Source organism: Myotis daubentonii, chromosome 2 (assembly GCF_963259705.1).
Source record: "Myotis daubentonii chromosome 2, mMyoDau2.1, whole genome shotgun sequence".
Lineage (NCBI taxonomy): Eukaryota > Metazoa > Chordata > Mammalia > Chiroptera > Vespertilionidae > Myotis > Myotis daubentonii.
The window spans coordinates 146,866,724-146,892,354 of record NC_081841.1 but is presented as its reverse complement, the minus strand read 5'-3'; the positions used below and the strand labels follow the sequence as shown (position 1 = coordinate 146,892,354).

At 39.4% G+C, this 25,631-nt stretch overlaps 1 protein-coding gene across 2 annotated transcripts in view; it reads left to right on the top strand.

Moving 5' to 3' along the window:
• Positions 1 to 25,631, top strand: part of DIAPH3 (diaphanous related formin 3) — a 565,715-nt gene that overhangs the window by 432,863 nt on the left and 107,221 nt on the right. For both annotated transcript variants that reach the window (XM_059684797.1, XM_059684796.1), the window contains 2 exons: positions 11,925 to 12,020; positions 12,467 to 12,526. In XM_059684797.1, the coding sequence (XP_059540780.1) occupies positions 11,925 to 12,020; positions 12,467 to 12,526 (156 nt within the window). The remainder of the gene's footprint in view (positions 1 to 11,924; positions 12,021 to 12,466; positions 12,527 to 25,631) is intronic.

Genomic DNA, 25,631 nt, shown 5'->3' with positions numbered 1-25,631 from the left:
AATCGACTGAACGGCAGAACAACCAGTCACTATGATGCACACTGACCACCAGGGGGCAGACTCTTAACGCAGGAGCTGCCCCCTGGTGGTCAATGTGCTCCCACAGGGGGAGCGCCACTCAGCCAGAAGGCCGGGCTCACAACTGGCAAGCACAGAGGTGGTGGCGGGAGCCTCTCCTGCCTCCACTGCAGCACTAAGGATCTCTCACTGCCAGCTTAGGCCCACTAAGCGAGATACCTGGAAATTAGCCTCAACTTTATTGTTTAATACATCCATACAGACCAAGTTTTCTGTTCTTCCTCCTTTTTCTTCTTCATTTTCACCACTTCCATTCCTCACCTGAGACCTGTGATCACAGTTTGTCTAGATTTAAATCACTAAACCTGATGTCTCCTTATTTTTCTTTCCCTCTGGCTTTTCTCATATAATCTTTCTAAAGTAGAAATTTGACCATATTTCTTTCTAGCTTAGAATGAGTTAATGACTCCCTTAAAGCCAAAAGCCAAACTCCATAGCCTGCCTCCTCAGCATCACCTCTCAGCATTCCCCTGACTGGTACCCTGCTCTCCTTTCCTACAGACATCTGAGTTCTCCCTAGTGTTTCACATCCCTCCAGAAGCCCTGCCTTATACAACTGTTCTGTGAGCTCAGCAGGACTTTCCCTCTTCAAGGACCTTTGACAAACCTAAAGCTCTTCTTTACGTCATCCAGGAGGCCTGTGACTGCAGTCCCTTCTCCCTTTGCCCCATACCAGGTGTCCTTTCTGACCTGGAGATCGCCACTATAATACCCATGCCGTTATAAAGGGTGTCCCAAAATTCACGCAAGATTTGAATTTTGTGTGAGCATTAACAAACATAAATAAATAAATAAATAAATAAATAAATAAATAAATAAATAAAAGCCTAATTTTACTTGGTTTATGAATCAGATTCTAATATCTGTTGCCCTTTGATTTCAATCCCTTCAATTTGAATACCAAGTACCAATTATGGCCCAGGAGCAGGGTCAGTGAAGACCATGGCTTTGCGTATGTGCCAGCAAAGCCGTGGAGGCCATTTACCTGATGTCCTATTCCATACATAACCGTACACTGTATACTTTATGAATCAATAAAAAATTTACAATTTTTAATTATAAACCTGTGTTGTCTATCAAAATTACTTCTTGCCTGAATTTTGGGACACCCTTTATTATTCCATTTGTTACCTTTCTTCCTCTTATCAGAGGCAAGCAGTTTAGGTCAAGAATCAACCTCTTTCTGTATTTCCTATTCTATTTCCTCCACTCCTTCCCTCTCCTTAAGCCCCTCCTCCATCTTCATCTTCCTTCCCCTCCTCCTCCTCCTCCTCCTCCTCCTCCTCCTCCTCCTCCTCCTCCTCCTCCTCCTCCTCCTCCTCTTTCTCTTCTGCCTTCTCCTCCTCTGCCTTCTCCTCTTCTTTTTCCTCCCATCCTCCTCTACTTCCTCCATTGTCTTTCCTCTCAGGAATATTTTTAAGTTACTTTGTATTAACATGTTTGCAAATTTCTAAATGAAATGTAATAGGCTCATAGCATAGTAAAATTTGTCCTTCACTTCTCTCAACTTCCTCCCACGTCCAAGAGGCAAACTTTTAATTCTTAATGTTTTTCCCCTAGTATTTACCTCTTCCCTATTTCCAGATAATATGCTTAGATTATTATTTGTCCATTTTAGACATTACCAAGTTCCTGAGAAGTGGTTGAAGACTTAGCTCCCTTATGCCCTCTCCCAACTTGTTCTCTCCTCATATACCCCTTCTCCTTTACCCCTGATGACTTCATACTGTAATTGTATCACATTTTATGTTCAAAAGAATAGCCAGTATTTATAGTATTACAGGTGTGTAAATATTCCTCAGCCCTCCAGTTAGTATTCCATGATTGTTTCCTATTGGACAAGAATGTTATTTCTAGCTTTTATTAATTTGCTTCGTATTTCTGTATACCTGTCACTCTTTTCTCCAAACGCTCTGACAGATCTGTGGAATAAGCAGCATTATTTTTGCAAATGGTCCAACATAGCACATTTGTTTTCACTTCCTTGGCCATGGTTCTCTCCTCTAGCCCAATTTTCTCCCATTCTATCTGAACTGGCCACTCTGGGCCTAGGACACAAGTTCCATGCCGAGATTTCACCACTGTGCTGTTTCTTCCCTCCCTTTTTCTGATTTCCTTGTTTATCTTTTTCTTTCTTGTTTTGCAAAAGTTACATCTTCCTGTAGCTATCTAAGAATGAGTGCATATAGAACCTTTTAGGATCTTCTCTGTATCCATAGTTATCTGAAATTTCAGTGTTGTACCTTGGCTTGGGGAAAATGTAATAATAAAAAAAAGAATATTCTGTACCATATCTCTTCCTTATCTCCTGTTTAATATATTTAGGTGGTTCTCAAGATGCTATCTCTCTGGGTGCAGTCAATTGTCCTTCCAGAGTTTTTCTTACACCTATGAATCAAAGGGAAAGTCTTGCCACTATTTCCAAGGCCTTTCTCAGGGTCTGGTCCATCATTCTGAATGAGTATTTTTTGTAATATCAAAGTGATTCCTTGGCATAATACTATCCTGGTTCCTCCATGTTGTCTCAAAGGGTAAGAGATCCTTCTTTTTTACAGCTACATAGTATTCCATTGTATAAATATACCACACCTGATGAGCACTTGGGCTGTTTCCAGATCTTAGCTATCCCATCTAATAAAAGACAAAAAGGGTAATTAACCATACCTCCGCTACGCTTCCCATGGGCTAATCAGTGAGATATGCAAATTGACTGCCAACCAAGATGGCAGCCGGCAGCCACGCAGCTGATGCGAGTAGGAGGTTTGCTTGCTCCAGTGATGGAGGAAGCCGAGGTTCCCCACCTGCTGCGCCCGGTTCTGAGCTCCAGAAGCAACAGCTCCAAAAGCAACAAAGTTTCAATTATAGAAGCTAAACAAACCCCAGATACCTGCTTTCAGCCAGCTGCGGCCTCAGAGCTAGGAGCGCCAGTGACAGCAACAGAGTTTCAATTATAGAAGGTAAATAAATCCCAGAATAAATTTAAAAAAAGATAAATAGGAGAGGCTGGGAGCTTTAATCGCAGGCCAGCCTGAAAACAGCCCTCAGCCCCTCACCCAGACTGGCCAGGCACCCCAGTGGTGACCCCCACCCTGAAGGGGGTGTGACCAGCTGCGAACAGCCATCAGCTCCTCATCCAGGCTGGCCAGGCAACCCAGTGGGGACCCCCACCCTAAAGGGGGTGTGACCAGCTGCAAACAGCCATCATCCCCTCACCCAGGCTGGCCAGGCACCCAGTCCCCACCCTGATCCGGGACACCCTTCAGGGCAAACCAGCCGGCCCCCACCCGTGCACCAGGCTTCTATCCTTTATAGTAACAGGGTAATATGCAAACTGACTCTAACAGCAGAAGGACTGGGAATGACTGGTCACTATGACACACACTGACCACCTAGGGGCAGACGCTCAATGCAGGAGCTTCCCTCAGGTGGTCAGGGCGCTCTCACATGGGAGGAGCTCTGCTCAGGCACAAGCCAGGCTGATGGCTGCCAGCAGAGCAGTGTTGGTGGGAGCCTGTCCTGCCTCCTCAGCAGCGCTAAGGATGTCTGACTGCATCTTAGGTCTGCTCCCTGCTGGCAAGTGGACATCCCCAGAGGGCTTCCAAGCTGGCAGAGGGATGTCTGATTGCCATCTTAGGCCCAATCCCCTGGGGAGCAGGCCTAAACCAGCAGGTAGTCATCCCCCAAGGGGTCCCAGACTACGAGAGGGCACAGGCCAGGCTGAGGGAACACCACCCCCCCCGCCAGTGCACAAATTTTTGTGCACCGGGCCTCTAGTTGTAAATAATTCTGCTATGACCATAGGGGTTCATATATTCTTTTGATTGGTGTTTCAGGATTCTTGGGATATATTCCAAGCAGTGGGATCATTGGGTCAAATGGCAGTTCCATTTTTAATTTTTTGAGGAAATTCCACACTGTTTTCCATATGGTTGCACTAGTCTACATTCCCACCAACAGTGCAAGAGGGTTCCTTTTTATGCACATCCTCGCCAGCACTGGCTGTTTGTTGATTTATTGATGGTAGCCATTCTGGCAGGTGTGAGGTGGTACCTCATTGTTTTAATTTGCATTTCTCTGGTGATTAGTGACATTGAACATTTTTCATATCTCTCTTGGCCATTTGTATGTCCTCTTTGGAGAAGTGTCTATTTAGGTCCTCTGTGCATTTTAATTGGATTATTTGTATAAATACTGTATAGATTTTGTCAGTTAACCCCTTATCAGATGTATCATTGGGAAATATGTTCTCCCAGCGGGCTCCCTTTTCATTTTGATGCTGGTTTCTTTTTCTCTGCAGACACTTTTTACTTTGATGTAGTCCCATTTGTTAATTTTTTTGTTTCGTTTGTCATAGGCATTGTGTCAGTAAAAATTCTGCTAAGCGATATAAGCCAGTCAGAGAAAGACAAATATCATATGATCTCACTTATATGTGGAATCTGATGGAACAAAATAAACTGATGAACAAAATAGATCCTGAGACATGGAAGCATGCAACAGACTGACAGTTCTTAGAGGGAAGGTGCGAGGAGGGGAGAGATTAACCAAAGAATTTATATGCCTAACCCATGGACACAGATAATAGTGCAGTGAAGGCCTGGGGAGAGGGCTGGAGTGACAAGGATGGAGTCAATGGTGGGAGGGATAAGGAGGATATCTATAATACTTTCAACAATAAAGATAATTTAAAGAAAAAGAAAAGGACTTCCAAAAATACTCCCCAATTTTTTGTCTGAATTTGAGACCAGCATTTTCAGTTTACTTCCAGAAGTTATCTGGAGGTACGTGTTAGCACCTTGCACTCACATGTCCAAAAGGAAACTCATTATTATCTTTCCCAACATTTATCCCCCATCAAACTCAATATTATTTTTAACCTTTTCATATTTTCTTTCTCCAGTCATAGGCCCCAAGGACCTCAACTGTGTCTGACTGACTCCTTCACTTCCTGTCTGTCCCCTCATCCCATTGATTCAGCTTGGGAAATATCCTCAGCTCTCACCTTCTCCATTTCACTGTGACTTCAAAAATACTATTTACGGATTAAAGCAGGTGCTGTGTTATTCAGACACAGCAAAGCTTTGACTATTGCAGTTAGTCTATTTATTTAAAACAGTTTCACAGCAGGAGAGAGGCTATAAATATTTTTAACATAAATTGACTTGCAGTTAGAGAAATTGAATTCTAGTCTATAATAAAAATGGCTAATTTTCATTTCTCTGGTTTGTATTAGAATAATGCAAATATGAATCATTTAAATGCTCTACTATACCTCACTTTTGTTTTACTCACATAGTTGCCTTTGTACCGGCCCTTCTTTCTGTCAGGTATGCTGTTCGCTCCCGAGTCCCTGCAGTACTCCCTCCTGCCTGTGTGTCAGGTCATCACTCACCAGGAGGCCTCACATCCCCATGGATCCTGTAGATCCCTCCCATGTGTTTTGCACTTCTTGCTCCTTTTAAGCAGAACACATTTGTTAACTAGATATGCTTAGTGCCTAGTAGTCCTGGTATATAGTAGGTGTTCAGTAAACATGTGCAGAATGAATATTCCAAATGCATTTTTAACATTTGGAAAAATCCTGTCATTATACATATTCACCTTACACACTGGATTATGTTAAGGCTCTATTTGTACTTTCAATTAGAATCTCCCTTACAAATTTTGTTATATATTAGGTCCTTTAGTAAGGACATAATCCAGTACACTAGAGAAGATTTATTTAATATATAATGTGTCTAAAGCAGTGCTTGAAACATAATAAGCAGGCATTCATAAACTTCCTAAAGCACTATGACATTCATTTATGAATTTATTTCTCTACATTTTTATATCACCTAGCAATTTACCATGTGCTTTTATTTTGGTTACCTCATGTGATCCTCTATTAATGCTAGACAGGTATGGTCTCTGTTACACATATCAGGAATGGTTATGACACTAGGCTGGTGTCATGCAGATAGTTAGTTGAGAGCTCAAACTAGAATTAGCAGGTGTTCTTAGGTATTGTATACTTTCGATTATGCATGTGGTCGTGAAGGCCAAGAAAAGCCATCAGCTTTGGAGGCAAGAGCAGAGGTAGAGGTTCAGGTGGAGAGTGATGGACAGGCCAGAGGATGTGGAGAGTCACAGGCAGTTGTCTTTAGCTGAATAATAGGTTGGAAGTAAGAGATAAGATTAGAAGAGCAATTAGAATCAGTGTCGGGAGCAAGTGAAAGAGATGGGACTTTATATTGTGGGAAGTGAGAGATATTAAAAATGTGTGACTGGGTGATTGAAGATTATAACTCTCCTTTAGGTCTTATCAGTACTATATGAGACACATTAAAATGAGGGAGAAACTGGAAGCAGTGTGACTCTAGGCAACTCATGTGGTATTTCAGGTAAAACATAACTCAGTTCTCGACCACCAACACACAAAGTTTACTCAGAAAAAGGAGTAACGGATCAATTCATGAGATACTTGGGAATGTGCATTAACAAAGTTTGTCAACTGAATGGATGTCTGCAACAGGGAAAAGGAAGAAACAAAGCTGTGTGTTGCTTACAAGGCATTGGGAATGGGCCCCTACTATGTCCCTGCCCCATCTTCATCTATGACCTTCAATCTCCTGTGCAATTATTCCCCGTGGCTGAATATTGTGCCACATTTGTTAGTATAGCCAACATGTCTTAATGAACACTTTCTGTGATACTAGCCTTGTGGTAGGCATTAAATGTAAGTGAACAGCACAATCCCTGCTCGGGAACTCAACATCTGGGGGTAGACACTGTTAAGTGAACAAAATTGTAAAGGACCTATTGTTCTGTGTACCTCATGCCATCAGGACACAGAGGGCCACCCAGTTCAGCCTGCATAGGTCAGGAAAGGACTCTCAGTTATCCGTCTTGAAGGAGAAGAATGAGAGAGCTTGGTGAAGAAAGTGAGAAGGATGCTTTGTGTAGAGAGGACAGCATATTCAAAGGCATAAACTAGGGAGCATGGAACTGTGTTTTAAGCTGTTGGTGAGCCTGAAAGTGTCAGCATCTACCTCCTAAGAGCAGTAGGATGCCCCTGCCTGTCCATGATGTAATTATCACACTCAGGTATCTCAACATTAGTACAGTTTAATTCTTTAATATCGAGTGCACTGTAAAATTTCTCCAGTTATCTTAATAATGTCATTATAACCTTTTCACTTTTCAAGAGCTCATCAAAGATTGTGTGATACATTTACTTGTCATGTCTCTTTAATCTTTAATCTAGAACAGTGCCCTAACCTCTTTCTTTTCATTTTTCTCTTGGCCATTCATGATATTGATGATTTTTAAGAACCAATGTGATTTCAGTTATGTGGAATATAAAGAACAAAATAAATGAACAAAAAAAAATTGTAAGAGATTCAGACACAGGCACTGGACTGGTGGTTGCCAGAGTGGGGGAGGGTTGGGGAATTGGGTAAAAGAGGTGAAGGAATTAAGAAGTACAAATTGGTAGTTACAGAATAGTCATGGGATGTAAAGTACAACATAGGGAATATAGTCAATAATCCCATATAATAAAGAACTAATACGCAAATGGCCATCACGCCCTTGTGCCCTGGCACTGGGGCCGGGAGAACTGAGGCTGGGCTGGGGGACCTGAGGCTGCGCCCCCTGCGCCGAGGACGGGGGACATGAGGCTGTGCTGGGGGACCTGAGGCTGTGCCCCCCACCCGGCGCTGGGCCAGGGGACCTGAGGCTGTGCCCCCTGCCCTGCAGGGCTTGACGCGGGGGGCAACCGGCTGGGTCTGAGTCTCGCGTGATTTCGAGGCACACGCGGTGGGTGGGGACTTGACTCTGGGTCCCATGGCGTGCCTCAGACTCTTACAGGAGAGAGATTTTCATATACATTTTACTAATTTTCTTTCAGCTCTGAGACTTCTATTATAGAGAAAGGGCAAATAGCAATATTAAAATATTTCCTCTAATTAATTCCCCTTTAATGTGCACAAATTTTGTGCACTGGGCCACTAATCCTATCTAATAATAGACAAACATGGTAATTGACCATACCTTCGCTACGCCTCCCATTGACTAATCATCACGATATGCAAATTAACCACCAACAAAGATGGCGGCTAATTTGCATACTGCAGGCAGGGTGGGACAGTGCCATCCTGCCTGCCCCGCCACCATCTGGACCTGCTATCTGCGACCCAGGGCGGCGGGCGTCCGTTTGTGACCCAACCCGGGGCGGCCAGGCGGGGCAGCAGCGATCCGCCAGCCCACCTGGGCTATCCATGTGCGACCTGACCCAGGGCGGCCGGGCAGGGCAGCAGCGATCGGCTGGCCTACCCGGGCGTCCCGTGTGCGACCCGACCCGGGGCGGCGCCCCAACCCCCGGATCAGCCCTGCCTTGTGTGTGACCTGGGGAGGCGGGGCAGGCACCGAGGGATTGGGCCTGCCATCTGCCACCCGGGAAGCGGGCCTAAGCCAGCAGGTGGTTATCTCCTGAGGGGGTCCCAGACTGTGAGAGGGCACAAGTGTGGCTGAGGGATACCCCCCATCCCCCCTCCCCCACCAGTGCACAAATTTTTGTGCACCGGGCCTCTAGTCCATATAATAAAAGCCTAAGCAACCATTACAGCAGAACAACCAGAATAACCAGTTATTATGATGCGCACTGACCACCAGGGAGCAGACGATCAATGCAGGAGCTGCCCCCTGGTTGTCAGTGCACTCCCATAGGGGGAGCACCACTCAGCCAGAAGCCAGGCTCGCGGCTGGTGAGCGCAGTGGCAGTGGCAGGTAGCGGGACTAAGTTCTCAGTTGGATATCCCCCGAGGGGTCCTGTACTCTTCCCCCCCATCCCCAGTGCATAATTTTGTGCACCAGGCTTCTAGTGTTGTTATAACTATGTATGTTGCCAGGAGGGTATCGGAAATATCGAGGGGAACATTTTGTAAAGTGTTCTAACACTATGCTGTATGTTTGAAACCAATACAAAATAATGCTGAAAGTATGCTGTAATTGAAAAAATAAGTAAATGAAAATGTTAAAAAATAAAAGAGCCTAGGTCAGGTATTTCACAGAATGTTTCTCACTCAGGATTTGTCTGATTGTTTCTTCCCATTTATATTCAGGTTAAGTACAATTGTGCAAACTATTACATATGTTATGTTGTGTCTGCCTCCGTGCATCACTTCAGAAGGCAGTTGTCAGCATATACCATTGTTGTGATTTCAGATTTGATTATTTGGGTGAGGTGATATCTGCCAGATTTCTCCATGTCCTATTCCCCCTCAGCCTTATAGAGATTGGGGTTTTGTTGTTGTTGTTTTAAATTTTTCCTTTATTGATTTTTAGAGAGAGAGAGAGGGAGAAGGCTAGAAAGATAGAATGAGAGAAACATCATCCATCGGCTGCCTCCTCCATGCCCCCTACTGGGGATTGAGTGACCTGGAATTGAGCTGGTGACCTCTTGGTTCCAGGATTGAGCCACACCTGCTGGGCAAGATTGGTTTTTGTAACCATTGATGATTTCTGGCAGAATCTGTTTTTACTGTGAGCTGTAATGTGGTGGTTTTCCTATTTTGCTCATCTCTGTCTCCCTTGTATTAATGGAGCTCAGCCGTCTTTATATCTTTGACATCTACTAGTTCCCAGTCTTCTTTAAAGGAGAGTTTTCTCTTGCTCCACGTTTATTTTTTATTATTTTAGCATCAATATAGATGCATGCTTCTGTTCTTCTTTCCAGTGTGTAATAATCCATTATTACTTCTCCAGTGCTCAAAGTGTCCTTTATTTATCTAATTCTGTCTGGCTCCTCTGCCCTTTGACACATGCCTATATGTCCTTAAGCACTTGTTTTCTGGCAGAACAGTATGTTCCTGACTCATTTCACAATATCTTCTTCTCAGCCCTAAAATCAGTCGTTTTCCTAAGTATTGTGGTTCCTGTTAGCGAGGAATGAGACTTCGACACCAAGTTCCAGGGGGTAGGTGTGCACGTAGCTTGTGCATTGTCATTACTTTTGGGCTCTTTGGGGCCACAAAGTGAGGAAAACTATTTTTTAAAACCTTGAGCATATATGGTACATTTAAGTCTAATCCATCACTTCATAGCTCTTCCTCTCCTTCTACCATTTTATGTTTGAATTCTCTTCCCCTCAGTGAGCACCCCTGTAGCCACCAACATTTTTACCCATCTGTTCCATCTTACCATATACACATAAGAATTTCAGAATGACTATATCAATGCCACTACCAATAGCAAACTTACTAAGGAAAATTCACATTTTCTTTGTAGTTCTTTTTTCCCCTTAAAATGCATGCCATTTATCACATGTTTGCTTTTTAGATTTTTAAAATGTTTCCTTTTACTAATGAAATATATTCAAAACCTTAAATAGTTGGCATTACCTATAGTTCTTTCTAGGAAAAATATACTTGAGTTTGAGTATAAATATTAAAAAATAGGTAGTTAGTTACTAATTGAAGTGTCTGAACTATTTAATGTGTTTTAATTAAAATAGCCATAAAGCCACTTGAGAATTAAAATCACATGTAAATTAATAATCTCCAAATGCTCTATTTATCACCCATTTTTTTACTATACCTACAAGGTTTAGTACTTTTCTAAGAATATAAATTAGAACCAGATGGAAAAGCGGTTGATGCACATTTATATATCTGTTTGTAAATTGTGTTTTATTTGTATTCTGTATTCATTTGTCATCTCACCTATCCTCTATCAAGAGATAGCATCTCAAAAAAAGAAAAAAAAGAAAAAAGACATAAAAATTCCAGAGGAAAATAGTTTTCTATTATGTTAGACCAGGGGTCCTCAAACTTTTTAAACAGGGGGCCAGTTCACTGTCCCTCAGACCGTTGGAGAGCCGGACTATAGTTTAAAAAAAAAACTATGAACAAATTCCTATGCACACTGCACATATCTTATTTTGAAGTAAAAAAACAAAACGGGAACAAATACAATATTTGTTTGAGGATCCCTGCTTTACATAACTATGTACCAGCCATACAAATTCACAGAAAATGCTTGCTAGTAAACTCTAAGGCACCAAAAGAGTTGGTATTTCAGTTGGGCAAGTAGTATTGTTGAAGCTTTTTTTCTGCTTTCTTTAAATAATATTTAACATGGACAACTAGAAGTAGCTATGGTTTCAAGAAAATTTGATATTAATAGAAATGGCCCTACGATTCCATCATTAATCATATACAGAATATCAACTTAAACTAATAATAATGTGGTTCAGTCCTTTAGATTTTGAAATCCTCCATTTGTTTTTTATTATAGAAGACAGACTTTCCATACATTATGTAAAAATATATAGTGATTGTTGCATGTCACATAAAGTTAGAGGATGATTATCCTCTGATATTAACAATCAGTTGTTGGAATCATGTTCTCAAAAGTTATTGTGGAAATACAATTTTGTGCAATAGGTTTAGAGAAAGAATATAAATAACACCAGCAAAAGCACTCCCACACCTGGTCGATTTTAGAACTAAAGCTGATGCTTTGAAAATAACCCATTTCTACAAGGGAAATGTTATTTATCATAACCCAAGACACAGATATGATGAGAACCACATTCTCTTTGAAGTTATTGTGCCACTGGCCTATAAAAGCAGTGCTCCGAAGTGCATCAATGGGACTCAGTCCTCTGTGGTGGACAGTAGCACAGGCACTAATGAGACAGATTTCATTAAAAGCTATTTGATTTATGAGAGAGGTAAAGTCCTATCATATTTTGAAATTGCTGGCTTAGTCCTAACATCTGATCTTATTTCCCCTACCATCACCATCACGGTTTCTGTGTATGCTTGACATTGCTATGGTAACCCCTGCATCTCTTCTCACAGAGGGTGATGAGACAGGAGTGATGGATAGTCTGCTGGAGGCCTTGCAGTCAGGGGCTGCCTTCCGCGATCGAAGAAAAAGGACACCGAAGCCAAAAGGTGAACGTTATTCTTGTTTCATGTTACTTTCTAGGGAACTACCACAAAGAACAACCCTTTTATATTTTTTAATTCTTTTAAAGTCATGTGTCAAGAATGTAGTGCCGTGGGCAACCACTCCTCAGAAGTTTCATAAGTTTTCTTAATCCTTCCCTTGCGATGACAAATGTCAGAGAGAAAAGCATTCCAGTTGGCCGGTGTCAGTAGCACATTACAAATCAATGCACTGAACCTAGGAAATCCTGATTAGTGTGACAAGTCTCAGCTGAAGAACCATATGTACTTCATCCCAGTGGAGTTCACAGTAGTATAATTAAATGCGAAGTAAAAGTCATAACATTATTGCTTTGCTTCTAGATATACTTAAACTTCAAAAATATACTGTTACACTTCTTGAGATGAACAGACCTCTATATTAAACTTCTTTTATATTTTTGTTTTAACAGATATTCGGCAAAGTCTCAGTCCCATGTCTCAGAGGCCTATTCTGAAAGTTTGTAACCATGGTAATAAACAGTATTCATAAATTGCACATTCTTCTTATCCGCTTTTATCCCATTGATCTGTGATTTCAGTAGACTGCTGTGAAGTTCTCAAGTTTCAATATAACTATAATAGTAAAAACGAGTGGATCTACACATTCGTTATAGATTGTATACTCAGATTCTGCCGTCTGACAGTATTGCCTGAGCTAGTGTCTAGAGTTCTTCTTTCAGGTCTTGAGTGAATTTTTTTATTATTTGAAATTACCTCACACATTTCTGATCAGTGTTGTCCAGTGTATTCTTTCAAAACCATTGTGCTTTCATAATACTATTTTGAGTAGTGGGTTTACTTTACATGGAGATGCAATTTGAAATGTTGAATTGTTACCTATTTTACTCTATGACATTTGCCAGTAGAGTTTGAAATACTATGACCAGCATTTTGACAAAAATCATTAATGCAGATGAGCTTCATGTGATATTATTATGGATGGATGTGCTAGAATCACTGAAAAGAAAGTGAGTTAACTTAGTCTCGTATTTATGAGATTGAATTCTTTCAGAAATCTCTACCCAACTACTGCACACCAGTCTCAAGGTGCCGGTTTGTGTTGATTGGATTTTATTTACTTTATTTCCCTTTTTCTCACTGTTATGTATTATGGGGTTCTGCTGACCTTCCTTAGTCAAAACGTAATTCACCCATTGTGATTGCCATTTCCTCAGGGTGAGAGTGTCACCAACTTCACCAGATTTACAAATGGAAAAATACTTGACATTGCATTCAAGGGTGCTTTGGGGTGCAGATGAGTTAAGTAGTTATGTTTTAGCACTAATGTGTAATTCATGAGTAGAGAAACGTGTCAAATTTTTAAGAGAGTCTGATATAATTATGAGGTAAGTAGTAAAAGACATGGTTATAATGATCTCTTAATAGCTGTATAGATCCCTACTGCTCAAGGTAAAGTACATATAATAGTTGCGTAATAAAGAAGAAGAAAGGTGAAACCCTGCAGCAAAATTTTACATAGATCTTTTGACATTTTTCAACAGTAAGTTTTTGTTATTGTTTTGCCTTCTCCTGCTCTAATAGTAAAAAAGAATTGTAAGAAATCAGATAAATTTATTGTGGATCATTAATTCCTAATTGGGGTTTACGGTTTGGAGTTATTGTGACATTCGAAATAATGGCAAACAGTGTAGAGGACAGTGCTTCCCTGGACCTCATAGATAATGTGTTTCATAGATGAATACATGGAAACTCAGGCTAAAAACTTCTAAAACTATACAGCTAGTTATTGACACAACTATGGCCATGATACAGTTCTGATTTCCACCGCATTTCTCTTTTGATTATATATAGATACTTTGGTTATTTTTTATTAGTAGTAAAATAAACAATGCAGCCCACATTGTAAGTCATTAAAGCACAATAGGCAGCGCAATGGTCATGATAAGATTATAATGGCATATTTGAACCCCTGCCATGCTTAATTTTAAATAAGTATTTTAGGTGTAATGTAGGGGGAAGTTATTTAAGATAAATTTGTGCACTGGCCTCAGGGACCCAGTCCTTCTGTGACTATCATGCTAGGAAAGTGTCCAGGCTCCTGTAAATTTCATATAAATTGTGATGTTTCAATCCATTTTGTAAAAGCAAATGAGCATTGCATTTTTGTCTTTACTAAACCTGATATGTACTATCTGAAGTCCTAAGGCTATTGTGATAATTAAGCTAGTAGCTTATATAGCCAGCCAAAGGAGATATAACACAAATATCAAATTCTCTGTTGTAATATAAATGTAGTGGGTTGACATGTTTTTGAAACTTAATTTTTTATTTATATTTCTGCTGTGGTTTTGCTTCACATTTTAAGTAAGTGAGAACAAATCCAAATTACCAAATTAATCTTTAAGAACAGTATGTATAAAGATACATTTATTAGACTGGATGTTGAAAAATGAAGAATATGGTAAGGAATATTGCAGCAAGGATCATGATTATTTTTACAAAAAGATGAAATTTCAAGCCTATTTGTAATCTATTTCTAAAAATTACTTATTTTCATTGAAAACTGAACAATGTGATTGAAATGTAACACATAACCCCTTTTACTTTTTGTTTTCATATACTTAAATAAAACTAGTGTCTGATACTTATAGTTTCTACAAATATATAGTAGTTGATAGTATGTTGTAAACTGTTATTAAAAGATTATAAAATTTTCTGCAGGGTTATTACATGCCAAGCACTATGCTGAATGTTTCATACACATCCCATTTAAGCTTTTCAGTAGTCCTATCAAATAATCACTACTTTAGTTTCCATTTTATAGTTGAAAATAACCAAGGATTAAACAGGTCTGATAGTTTGCTTAAGGTCCTGCAGTCAAATTTCAACCCTGGGCCTGTCTGGTTCTTAATCTCTCTGCCATGGCATGCTCTGAATGCAGCTTTTGAATCCATACCTGTTGTTCCCATCCTTGAGCCGATGCATAGCTGTACATTTTTTTTCTCACGATGTAAGGTTGAACTATTGATAAACCTCTCTGAGGTTTCCAGCCTCTGGTATGTCTAGTCTCTTATTCCCAGATTGAACCACTAGGTAGTACTCTTTTCCTCATCTGAGGCTGGAAGAGGAAAAGAGTACTACCTCCTGGAATTGTAAACACTTTTTATTCCTTCAATAAACTCTATATCCAAGTATCTATATTAATTAAAATAAATGCATACTCTGTTAGAAAGATCATAGGTGATTTACATTATATATATACATATATATATACACATATATATATATATATACATACACACACACACACACACACACACAAGATGGCCTCAAGCATTCTAACTTCTGCCAATTTCAAAAGCACAGAATATACACATGAGTAACCCAGCCCTTGTGCTGTGATCCAAACCTCTAGCAAAAATACTATGGTTAAAGCCTTTACCTGTTTTATCTTGTGTTTTACCTGTTAATGTCTGGGCAGAAATTAAGTGTTTGGTATTTTTCCTTTTATTAAACACTTGCTAGGCATTTAAGATATAGAGATACTGTCTAAGAATTCACCACCCAGTGGGAAGATAGATAAGTAATAATTCTCATACCTGTATTTGCTGTATATTTGCTTAATGCTGAGTTAGGGGTAACACACAGAGTGTGGGCAAGTATCAAGAAGTCTGAAAGACCAATCTAGACCTGGCTTCTAGAAGGATCTGAAATCCAAGCTGAGTTTTGAGAAATGAGTAGAAATAGGGCCAAAAAACCCGAGGACAAGGGTGACCCAAGAAAGCAGCCACACGTACGTACTTTCTCAAGAGGTCCTTTCCTTTACAGGGCCATTCTGGTCCCTGTAAAACCATGTGCTCTTATTCTCACAGATTATTAGATAACATAATAATAATACTCATATTAGCACCCTAACCTTTCCCATTTTATAATACTCATTTCCCTAAAAACGTTCTTATTCAATGTCTGTCACATTGCTCAAGCGCCTTTAGGGAGCATGCAAGGCAATGAAGGAGGGTGTCTGTCTGGTCTGCTGCTGTGACCCCAGTACTTAGCTGGGTTAATGCCTGATACATGGATGTTTAGTAAAAATGTACTGAATGAACAGTCATTTTTAGGTTTAGGCTTGAATTGGACAATTAATGTATATTGAGCAAAATCAGATCTCTCAGTATTACCCAAATACTTGGGATTAATTTGCAATTACTGAAGCTTAGGCTGTGAACACAATTAATCCCTCTCATCTCCCTAAAATGGTATCTGAAGGAGGTCCTTGATCATCACCGGTCTAGGCTTCAAAAGGCTGTTAGATCAAATGTGGAAGGTGTGGTTTAATCTTGATTGGACTATTCACTCCTGAGAAATGGAGGGTTACTTATGAGTTAAGTTTTTCCCCTTGTTGTTTAAATAACGTTTAACAACAGTAAATAAAAGAAAGCATCTGTTAATGAGTACAGGGCATTATCTCATTTCTTTACTCAATACAGTGCATTCCAGACTTAAAGATTTTTCTATAGTCTGTAGAAAATAATAAAATTTCCTTTTAAGTCAAGATAATCTAAGTATTAATGCATTTCTCTCTGTTTCCTCCTCCTCCTCCTCCTGCTTTCCCTCCTCCTCCTCCTCTTCCTCCTCCTCTCCCTTCCTGTCTCTCTAAAAATCAATAAAACATCTTAAAAAAACAAAAAAGAAAATGGCAGGTCTGAGCAGTTTGTATGGAACTGAAGTGACAACCTTCTGAGAGGAATGACCTGAAAAGACTATAGGTACCTTGATGCTGACATGGGTTGGCTGCAGGGGATTAGGAAAGAGCCAAAGAGTGTTTTACGGATTGAGAAAGGAGCCAGGTCTAGAGCTCTGGGCTGAGACACTCACAGAGAGTTGCTAAGGCTGCATAAGCAAATGAGTTATCTAAAGGAAAATATTCAGACTTAGAGAATGGTAAACCAAGGGCTAAAACCTTAGGATTGAACCCAGGGAATGGTGAAGTGAGTGAGAGGCAGAAAATGATGAAGAAATGGAGGGAGATTATATAATAATGGAGCCTACATTATGGTTGAAAGACTTTCAAGGAATTGATTTTCCTCATTCTTTTTCTTCTGTTGTTTGTTTCTTTCTCTGTACAACTCAGTGGTATACCACTGAGTGACTAGTGTTCCTCTCTTCTACTCTCTTCAGGACATCTCTTCGCCTGTGCGCTAGATAGACTGCAAACATCTGTGACAAAGATGTCTCACCTCATGCTGCTTCTCCCTGAATCTGATTACATCCTTGTTAGATGGTTTCTTTATAATAAGTAGTACAGTGGAATATTTTTTCTCAGTGAGATGGATATAGAGTAATCAGAAAAAAAATCTATAAACCATATGCAATTAAAATCCCTAATGATAAAACTGTTTAACTGCAACAAAATAAGATAAAACATAATCAAAATTTTAGGCAAACAAGTATCACACATTTTTAGTGAATATCCATAACCTAAACAAAATCTTACTATATTATCTTTACATTAAATCAATTCTTAATAGCCTTAATTTGGATCTGATTATCTTTTTACTCTCTCGCTTATATATGGAGCTTTGAGAGATTTTTATAGAAATAAGATTGTATTGCTTCCAGGCACAGCTGCTCTGCCACTCTAAGATTTGAAGTCAGAATTAAATGTGAAGCTAGTTAGATATTTTTGAATTAGCTTATTTCTTCACAAAATAACTCTGAGAGGCACACAAAAAAGGCTTTGTTGTTGATGTATCAAAACTTCACACATAACCCTCCCTTCCTTAAACCACTCAGTTGTGGTTCCCTTATTTCTTGACCTACCTTTTCCCCAAACAGCAAGAATTTGTCTTAAGGCAGAATTATGAAATTTGTAAGGTTTTCAATCATGTCTGCCTTAAGGCTTCTTTGAAAACAGTGACCACAATGTGAATCCAGTTCTTGGCTAGAAAAACCTTATCTATCAAAGTAGTAAATTTTGACAACCACCATTGCCATTTCTTTAAACTGTATCCTATTTTAAAGTAGACAGAGCATAGGAATAATATAGTAAAATTATATGATAATTTTTACTATAAGTCATTGGCTTATTTTTTTGTGAATATTTTTTTTGTTCTCTTTCTGATAAACTTGTGCCTGCCAAGTAACCTAAGAAAGAGAGTTATTAAAACACTAATTATTTTTGGCACACTTACATTTGGGCTTTCGAGCAGAATCAAATGCTACCTGTAACTGTCAAAAAACTTAAATATTTTTAAGGAGACTTTTCTGGGCCAGGAATGTAAAGCAGTTTGGTTGATTTTGCATTTTATTCAAACATCAGTCTCTCCTATTTACTGTGTAGCCAAGCAAAAGGAATGAAGTACTCAGCGGGGCTCCTGCCTAGGTAACGATGCCCTGTGGGTAGAAGGGAAAGGCCTGGCTAATTTATACTCAGGTCAGGACAACCTTCTGGCTCAGTCACATTATCATACAGACTCTTAAGCATGAACAGGTTAGAAAATTCTCAAGTAGTGAGGACTTCAAGTTGTTTTAAAAGGATATTTATGCAAGAAATAGAAAATGCCTTTTATTTAATGAGCATTCACAAATCTATGCTGAAGACTGGGACCAAATTGAGTGAAAAGGAGATAAAGAACTATTATGTTAGGAAAGTAATATCCTCCACTTCCCTGAAGTAGTTGTTACGATTAATATGTCTCTTGTTCTATAGTGAACTAATTATTATGATCTTTTAAAATTTTGGGCTCATTCTAAATTTCTCCCTTTGCTTGTAGAGGGCAAATAAAGTAAAAGTCTTGAGTTGCTTCCTAGATTCTGCGACAAAGGGCAGTTGGCTCCCCACTAGCACAGATACCAAAATTCCTGTCCAAATGAAGCCATAGTGCTCAGTTTGGCAGAAGGCAGACAGAGTGAGCTGTAGAGCACCCACCAAGCAGAGTCAGCCCATTTTTAGAGGCTATTTCATGTTTTAAAATAGTATAGTAGTTAATCAGGGTAACAGTGGGTCCTCTGTTGGCACACCTTGTTTGAGCAATGAGTGTGTTACACGCGAGGAAGGCGCATGGAAGGAAGGGTAGGTGACCCTGATGTGGCTGGTGTTTTTCCCAGTGTGTGCCAACTATATCAGGTGACAGATCTTTTTCCATAAAACAACACTTGGTGCTAACCTCAGTATTTTCAAGGTGCCATTAGATTTATTTTTATATTTTTACTTTATTTGCCCTCACTAAAGGTCAGTTTGGAGTAGCCACAGATACAGAAACTATCTTTTAAGGTTGTTGTCAGTATTAAAAATTTTTGCAGAGTGCCTGACTGGCACATAATAGTTACATTAAAAACACCATCAGTAGTACTTATTCACTGGCAATTTGTGAAAGCCTGTGACTAGCCAGATGGTTGAATCCTATTGATAGTAACCTTGAGTGATCTGACCAATCAGTCTGACCTTGAAAACAGTGTGGAGTCACTTCTTGCTTTTTCACTTGGTTTGACTTCTTGACTTACTAATAGGGTGACCCTAGCAAGTTATTTCACCTTTGAATTTCCTTTTCCTCAGCTGTAGAAAAAGAAATTACACTATGTGCTTCATAGACTATTTGTAAGATTAAATGAAAATATGTAAGAGTATGCTACTAAAATACCTAGAATTGAGTAGATATTCAATAAATTCAATATAAGTTAGTTTTTCCTCATTCTTTTTTCTTTTCTACCATCCTTCCATGGTGCGTTTGTCAATAGAAAATTAATATAAATTCTCCAACAAAGTCACAGTGGTGGGCAGAATGGGTGCGGTAATGACAGAGGTTAAAATTGATTTTCTTATGTTGAATGTTCTATAAACTGCACTTAAAGTGCATTAAGTGGCATGAACTAATTTAGAATAGAAAAAATGAAAAATTAAAATACGATATTTTTGGTTTTAAAATACAATAATAAAGATTTTTATCCCCTTTTTACCACAAAGCCCAAAAGAGGAGTAACAAAGACTAATTTCAACTTCTGTGAAATCAAGACATCTTTAACCTGGGACATCTTTAACTCTATAAATACAGAATAGAGAAGGTGATGCAGGAAGGAGAAAACTGGAGTGCAGGTGAATTCATTTCCATAACAGGCCACCACAAACTAGGGGCCTTAAACAACAGAAAAATATTCCTCACAGTTCTGGGGACCAGACATCTGAAATCAAGGTGTTGACAGGGTCAGTTCTTTCCTGGTGGGAGAGTCTGTCCCTTTTTCCTGTCTCCCAGTGGCCCCCTGACCGTGCTGTTCCCTGACTTGCAGCTGCACATGGAATTCTTCCTTGTGTCTCTCCTCTTTTTTTTTTTTAATTGTTTTATTGCTTAAGGTATTACAAAGAGTATTACATATGTCTCCTTTTTTCCTCCCGCCCTTGACAATCTCCTGGCCTCCCCTACCCCCCAGTGTCTTATGTCCATTGGTTATGCTTATATGCATGCATATAAGTCCTTCGGTTGATCTCTTATCCCCCACTTCTGCCCCACTACTCTCCCTGGCCTTCCCACTGAAGTTTGACAATCTGTTTGAGGCAGCTCTGCCTCTGTATCTATTATTGTTCAAAACTTTATAATGGTCTCTATTATCCATGAATGAGTGAGATCATGTGGTATTTTTCCTTCATTGACTGGCTCATTTCACTTAGCATAATGCTCTCCAGTTCCATCCATGACGTTGCAAATGGTAAGAGTTCCTTCCTTTTTACAGCAGCATAGTATTCCATCGTGTACATGTACCACAGTTTTCTAATCCATTCATCTACTGATGGGCACTTAGGCTGTTTCCAGATCTTAGCTATGGTGAATTGTGCTGCTATGAACATAGGGGTGCATATATCCTTTCTGATTGGTGTTTCTGGTTTCTTGGGATATATTCCTAGAAGTGGGATCACAGGGTCAAATGGGAGTTCCATTTTTAGTTTTTTGAGGAAACTCCATACTGTCTTCCATAGTGGCTGCACCAGTCTGCATTCCCACCAGCAGTGCACAAGTATTCCTTTTTCTCCACATCCTCTCCAGCACTTGTCGTTTGTTGATTTGTTGATGATAGCCAGTCTGACAGGTGTGAGATGGTACCTCATTTTGTTTTTATTTGCATCTTTTGGATGATTAGTGACTTTGAGCATGTTTTCATGTCTCTTGGCTTTCTGAATGTCCTCTTTTGAAATGTGTCTATTTAGATCCTTTGCCCATTTTTGATTGGATTGTTTATCTTCCTTTTGTTAAGTTGTATGAGTTCCCTATAAATGTTGGAGATTAGGCCCTTATCAGATATGACATTGGCAAATATGTTTTCCCACGCAGTGGGCTTTCTTGTTGTTTTGTTGATGGTTTCTTTTGCTGTGCAGAAGCTTTTTATTTTGATGAAGTCCCATTTGTTCATTTTCTCTTTAGTTTCAAGTGCCCTAGGAGCTGTATCAGTGAAGAAATTGCTTTGGCATATGTCTGAGATTTTGTTGCCTTTGGATTCTTCTAGAATTTTTATGGTTCCCCGGTGTACATTTAAGTCCTTTATCCATTTTGAGTTTATTTTTGTGTATGGTGTAAGTTGGTGGTCTAGTTTCATTTTCTTGCATGAATCTGTCCAATTTTCCCAACACCATTTATTGAAGAGACTATCTTGACTCCACTGTATGTTCTTGCCTCCTTTGTCAAATATTAATTGAGCATATTGGTTCGGGCCGATTTCTGGGCTCTTTATTCTATTCCATTGATCTATATGTGTGTTCTTGTGCCAGTACCACGCAGTTTTGAGAACAGTGGCTTTGTAATACAGTTTCATATCTGGTATTGAGATCCCACCTACTTTGTTCTTTCTCAGGATTGTTGCAGCTATTTGGGGTCTTTTTTTATTCCAGATGAATTTTTGGAGAGTTTGTTCTAGGCCTGTGAAATATGCCGTTGGTATTTTAATGGGAAGTGCGTTGAATTTATAGATTGCTTTGGGTAGTATGGACATTTTAATGATGTTGATTCTACCAATCCATGAACACGGTATGTTCTTCCATCTGCTTATGTCTTCCTCTATCTCTTTTTTCAACGTAGAGGTCTTTCTGAGTAGAGGTCTTTTACCTCTTTAGTTAAGTTTATTCCTAGGTAGCTTAATTTTTTTGGTGCGATGGTAAATGGGATTGTTTTTTTAGTCTCTCTTTTTGAAAGTTCTCTATTGGTGTATAGAAATGCCTTAGATTTCTTGGGGTTAATTTTGTATCCTGCTACATTGCCAAATTCATGTATTAAGTCTAGTAGTTTTTTGATGGATTCTTTAGGGTTTTGTATGTATAATATCATGTCATCTGCAAATAAGGACAGTTTTACTTCCTCTTTTCCAATTTGGATGCCTTTTATTTCTTCTTCTTGTCTAATTGCAATGGCTAATACTTCCAGTACTATGTTGAACAGGAGTGGTGAGAGTGGGCATCCCTGTCTTGTTCCTGTTCTAGGGGAAATTGTGTTAGTTTTTGTCCATTGAGTATTATGTTGGCTGTGGGCTTGTCATATATGGCTTTTATTATGTTGAGGTATGATCCTTCTAGTCCTACCTTGCTGAGAGTTTTTATCAAAAATGGGTGTTGGATTTTGTCAAATGCTTTTTCTGCATCAATTGATATGACCATGTGGTTTTTTTCTTTCAATTTGTTTATGTGATGTATCACATTTATTAATTTGAGGATATTGTACCATCCTTGCATCCCTGGAATAAATCCTACTTGGTCATGGTGTATGATCTTTCTGAGGTACTGCTGGATCCGATTTGCTAAGATTTTGTTGAGGATTTTGGCATCTATGTTCATGAGGGATATTGGCCTGTAATTCTCTTTCATTGTGTTGTCTTTACCTGTTTTTGGTATTAAGGTGATGCTGGCTTCATAGAATGAGCTTAGAAGTGTTCCTTCCTCTTGAATTTTTTGTATTAGTCTGAGGAGTATAGATTTTTATTTCTTCCTTGTATGTTTAGTATAACTCCCCTGTGAAGCCGTCTGGTCCTGGGCTTTTGTTTGCTGGAAGCTTTTTGATGACTGCTTCAATTTCTTCCATAGTTATTGGCCTATTGAGATTTTTAGATTCTTCCTGATTGAGTGCTCGAATATTGTATTTTTCTAGGAATTTGTCCATTTCCTCCAGGTTGTCTAGTTTGTTGGAGTAGAGCTATCCATAGTATTTTTTAACAATCATTTGTATTTCTGTGGGTCTGTTGTTATTTGGCCTCTATTGTTTCTGATTTTGTTTATTTGGGTCCTCTCTCTTTGCTTCTTGGTGAGCCTGGCTAGAGGTTTGTCAATCTTGTTTATCCTTTCGAAGAACCAGCTCTTGGTTTCATTGATTTTCTGTATTGTTTTTTTGGTCTCTATGTCATTTATTTCTGCTCTAATCTTTATTATCTCCTTCCTTCTGCTCACTCTGGGGTTTTCTTGTTGCTCTCTTTCTAATTCTTTGAGTTGTAGAGTTAGATGATTTACTACCATTTTTTCTTGTTTTTTGAGATAGGCCTGTAGAGCTATAAACTTCCCTCTCAGGACTGCTTTCATTGTGTCCCATAGGTTTTGGATTGTTGTGTTTTCATTGTCATTAGTTTCCAGGATGTTTTTGATTTCTTCTTTAATCTCATTGTTAACCCAATCAATATTTAATAGCATGCTATTCAGCTTCCAGGTGTTTGAGTATTTTGGGTTGTTTTTATTGTAGTTTATTTCTAATATTATGCCATCGTGGTCTGCGAAGATGCTTTTTATGATTTCAATCTTCTTGAATTTGGGGAGACTTTGTTTGTGACCCAATATGTGGTCTATTTTTTAATCTGTCCCATGAGCACTTGAGTAGAATGTATATTCCACGGCTTTGGGGTGAAGTGTTCTGAAGATGTCTATTAAGTCCATCTGATCTAGTGAGTCATTTAGGATTGCTGTTTCTTTGCTGATTGTTTGTCTAGAGGACTTATCCAGTGATGTCAGTGGTGTATTAAAGTCCCCTACTATGATTGTATTGTTGTCCATCTCTCCTTCGATATCTTCCAGGCGTTCTTTTATATATGTGGGTGCTCCTGCATTGGGTGCATATACGTTATCAGGGTTATATCTTCTTGTTGTATTGATCCCTTTGGTATTATGAAGTGGCTGTCCTTATTTCTTGTTATGGCCTTCACTTTGAGGTCTATTTTGTCCGATATAAGTATTGCTACCCAGCTTTCTTTTCATTTCCATTTGCCTGAAAGATATTTTTCCATCCCTTCACTTTCAGTCTGTGTGAGTCCCTCCTTCTGAGGTGGGTCTCTTGTATACAGCAAATGTATGGGTCATGTTTTTTATCCATTCAGCCACTCGATTTCTTTTGGTTGGAGCATTTAGTCCGTTTACATTTAAAGTTATTATTGAAAGGTACTTGTTTGTAGCCATTTCTTTTTTTGTGTGGCTGTTTTCTTTCTGAGCTTTTTATTTCTTCTTTTTACACCAGTCCCTTTAGCATTTCTTGCATTGCTGGCTTGGTGGTGATAAACTCCCTTATCCTTTTTTTGTCTGTTTAGCTTCTTATTTCCCCTTCAATTTTGAATGATAGCCTGGCTGGATAGAGTATTCTTGGATTCAGTCCTTTGCTTTGCATCACTTTGTAAATTTCCGTCCATTCTTTTCTGGCCTGATGTGTTTCTGTTGAGAAATCATTTGTTAATCTAATGGGAGATCCCTTGTATGTAACTTTCCGTCTCTCTCTTGCAGCCTGTAAGATTCTCTCTTTGTCCTGAACATTTGCCATGGTAATTATGATGTGTCTTGGTATGGGTCTTTTCGGGTTCACCTTGTTTGGGACTCTCTGTGCTTGTGTGACTTTTTTCTTCCCCACCTCATGGAAGTTTTCTGATATTATTTCTTCATATAAGTTTTTAAGTCTTGTTCCTCTTTCTGTTGTTCTGGCACTCCTACTATTTGTATGTTGTTTTGTTTCATGTTGTCCCATAGCTCCCTTAGGCTCTCCTCCTGTCTTTTAATTTTTTTCTCCAACTGCAGTTCAGTTTGGGTGTGTTATACTTCCCTGTCTTCTAATTCGCTAATTCGGTCCTCCGCTTCTCCTAGTCTACTGTTGAAACTTTCATGGTGTTTTTTATTGCAGCTATATCACTCTTCATTTCTTCTTGGTTCTTACATGATTTATTGATTTTTTCATCTGTTTCTTCTTGCTACTTGCATAAGTTGTTGATTTTTTCCTCCATCTGGTTTATGCATTCTAGGACCCTGAATCTGAATTCTTTTTCTGTCAAGCTGCATGCCTCGGTTTCACTTAGCTACTTTTCCGGCAAGTCCTCCTTTTCTTTCCTTTGGGGTTTTTTTTGTCTACCCATGTTTGATCTGACCGACATATCTAGATGTTGAGTCGTTCAGTGGCTGCTCCCTGGGTGGCAGTGGCTCCTCGGGCTGTGGTTACTCCTCAGGTGGTTGTGGTAGCAGCTGCTCCTCAGTTTGCAGCAGCTCCTGTGGTGGGTGCTGTTCACCGCTGTGGTGGCTCCTCTGACTAGTTGGGCGAGGCTTCACACACAGCTGCTGTTTCTCAGACAGAGGGTGTGGTGATCAGGAGGCTGCTGTCTGTGTCTCTCCTCTTGACCTTCTTC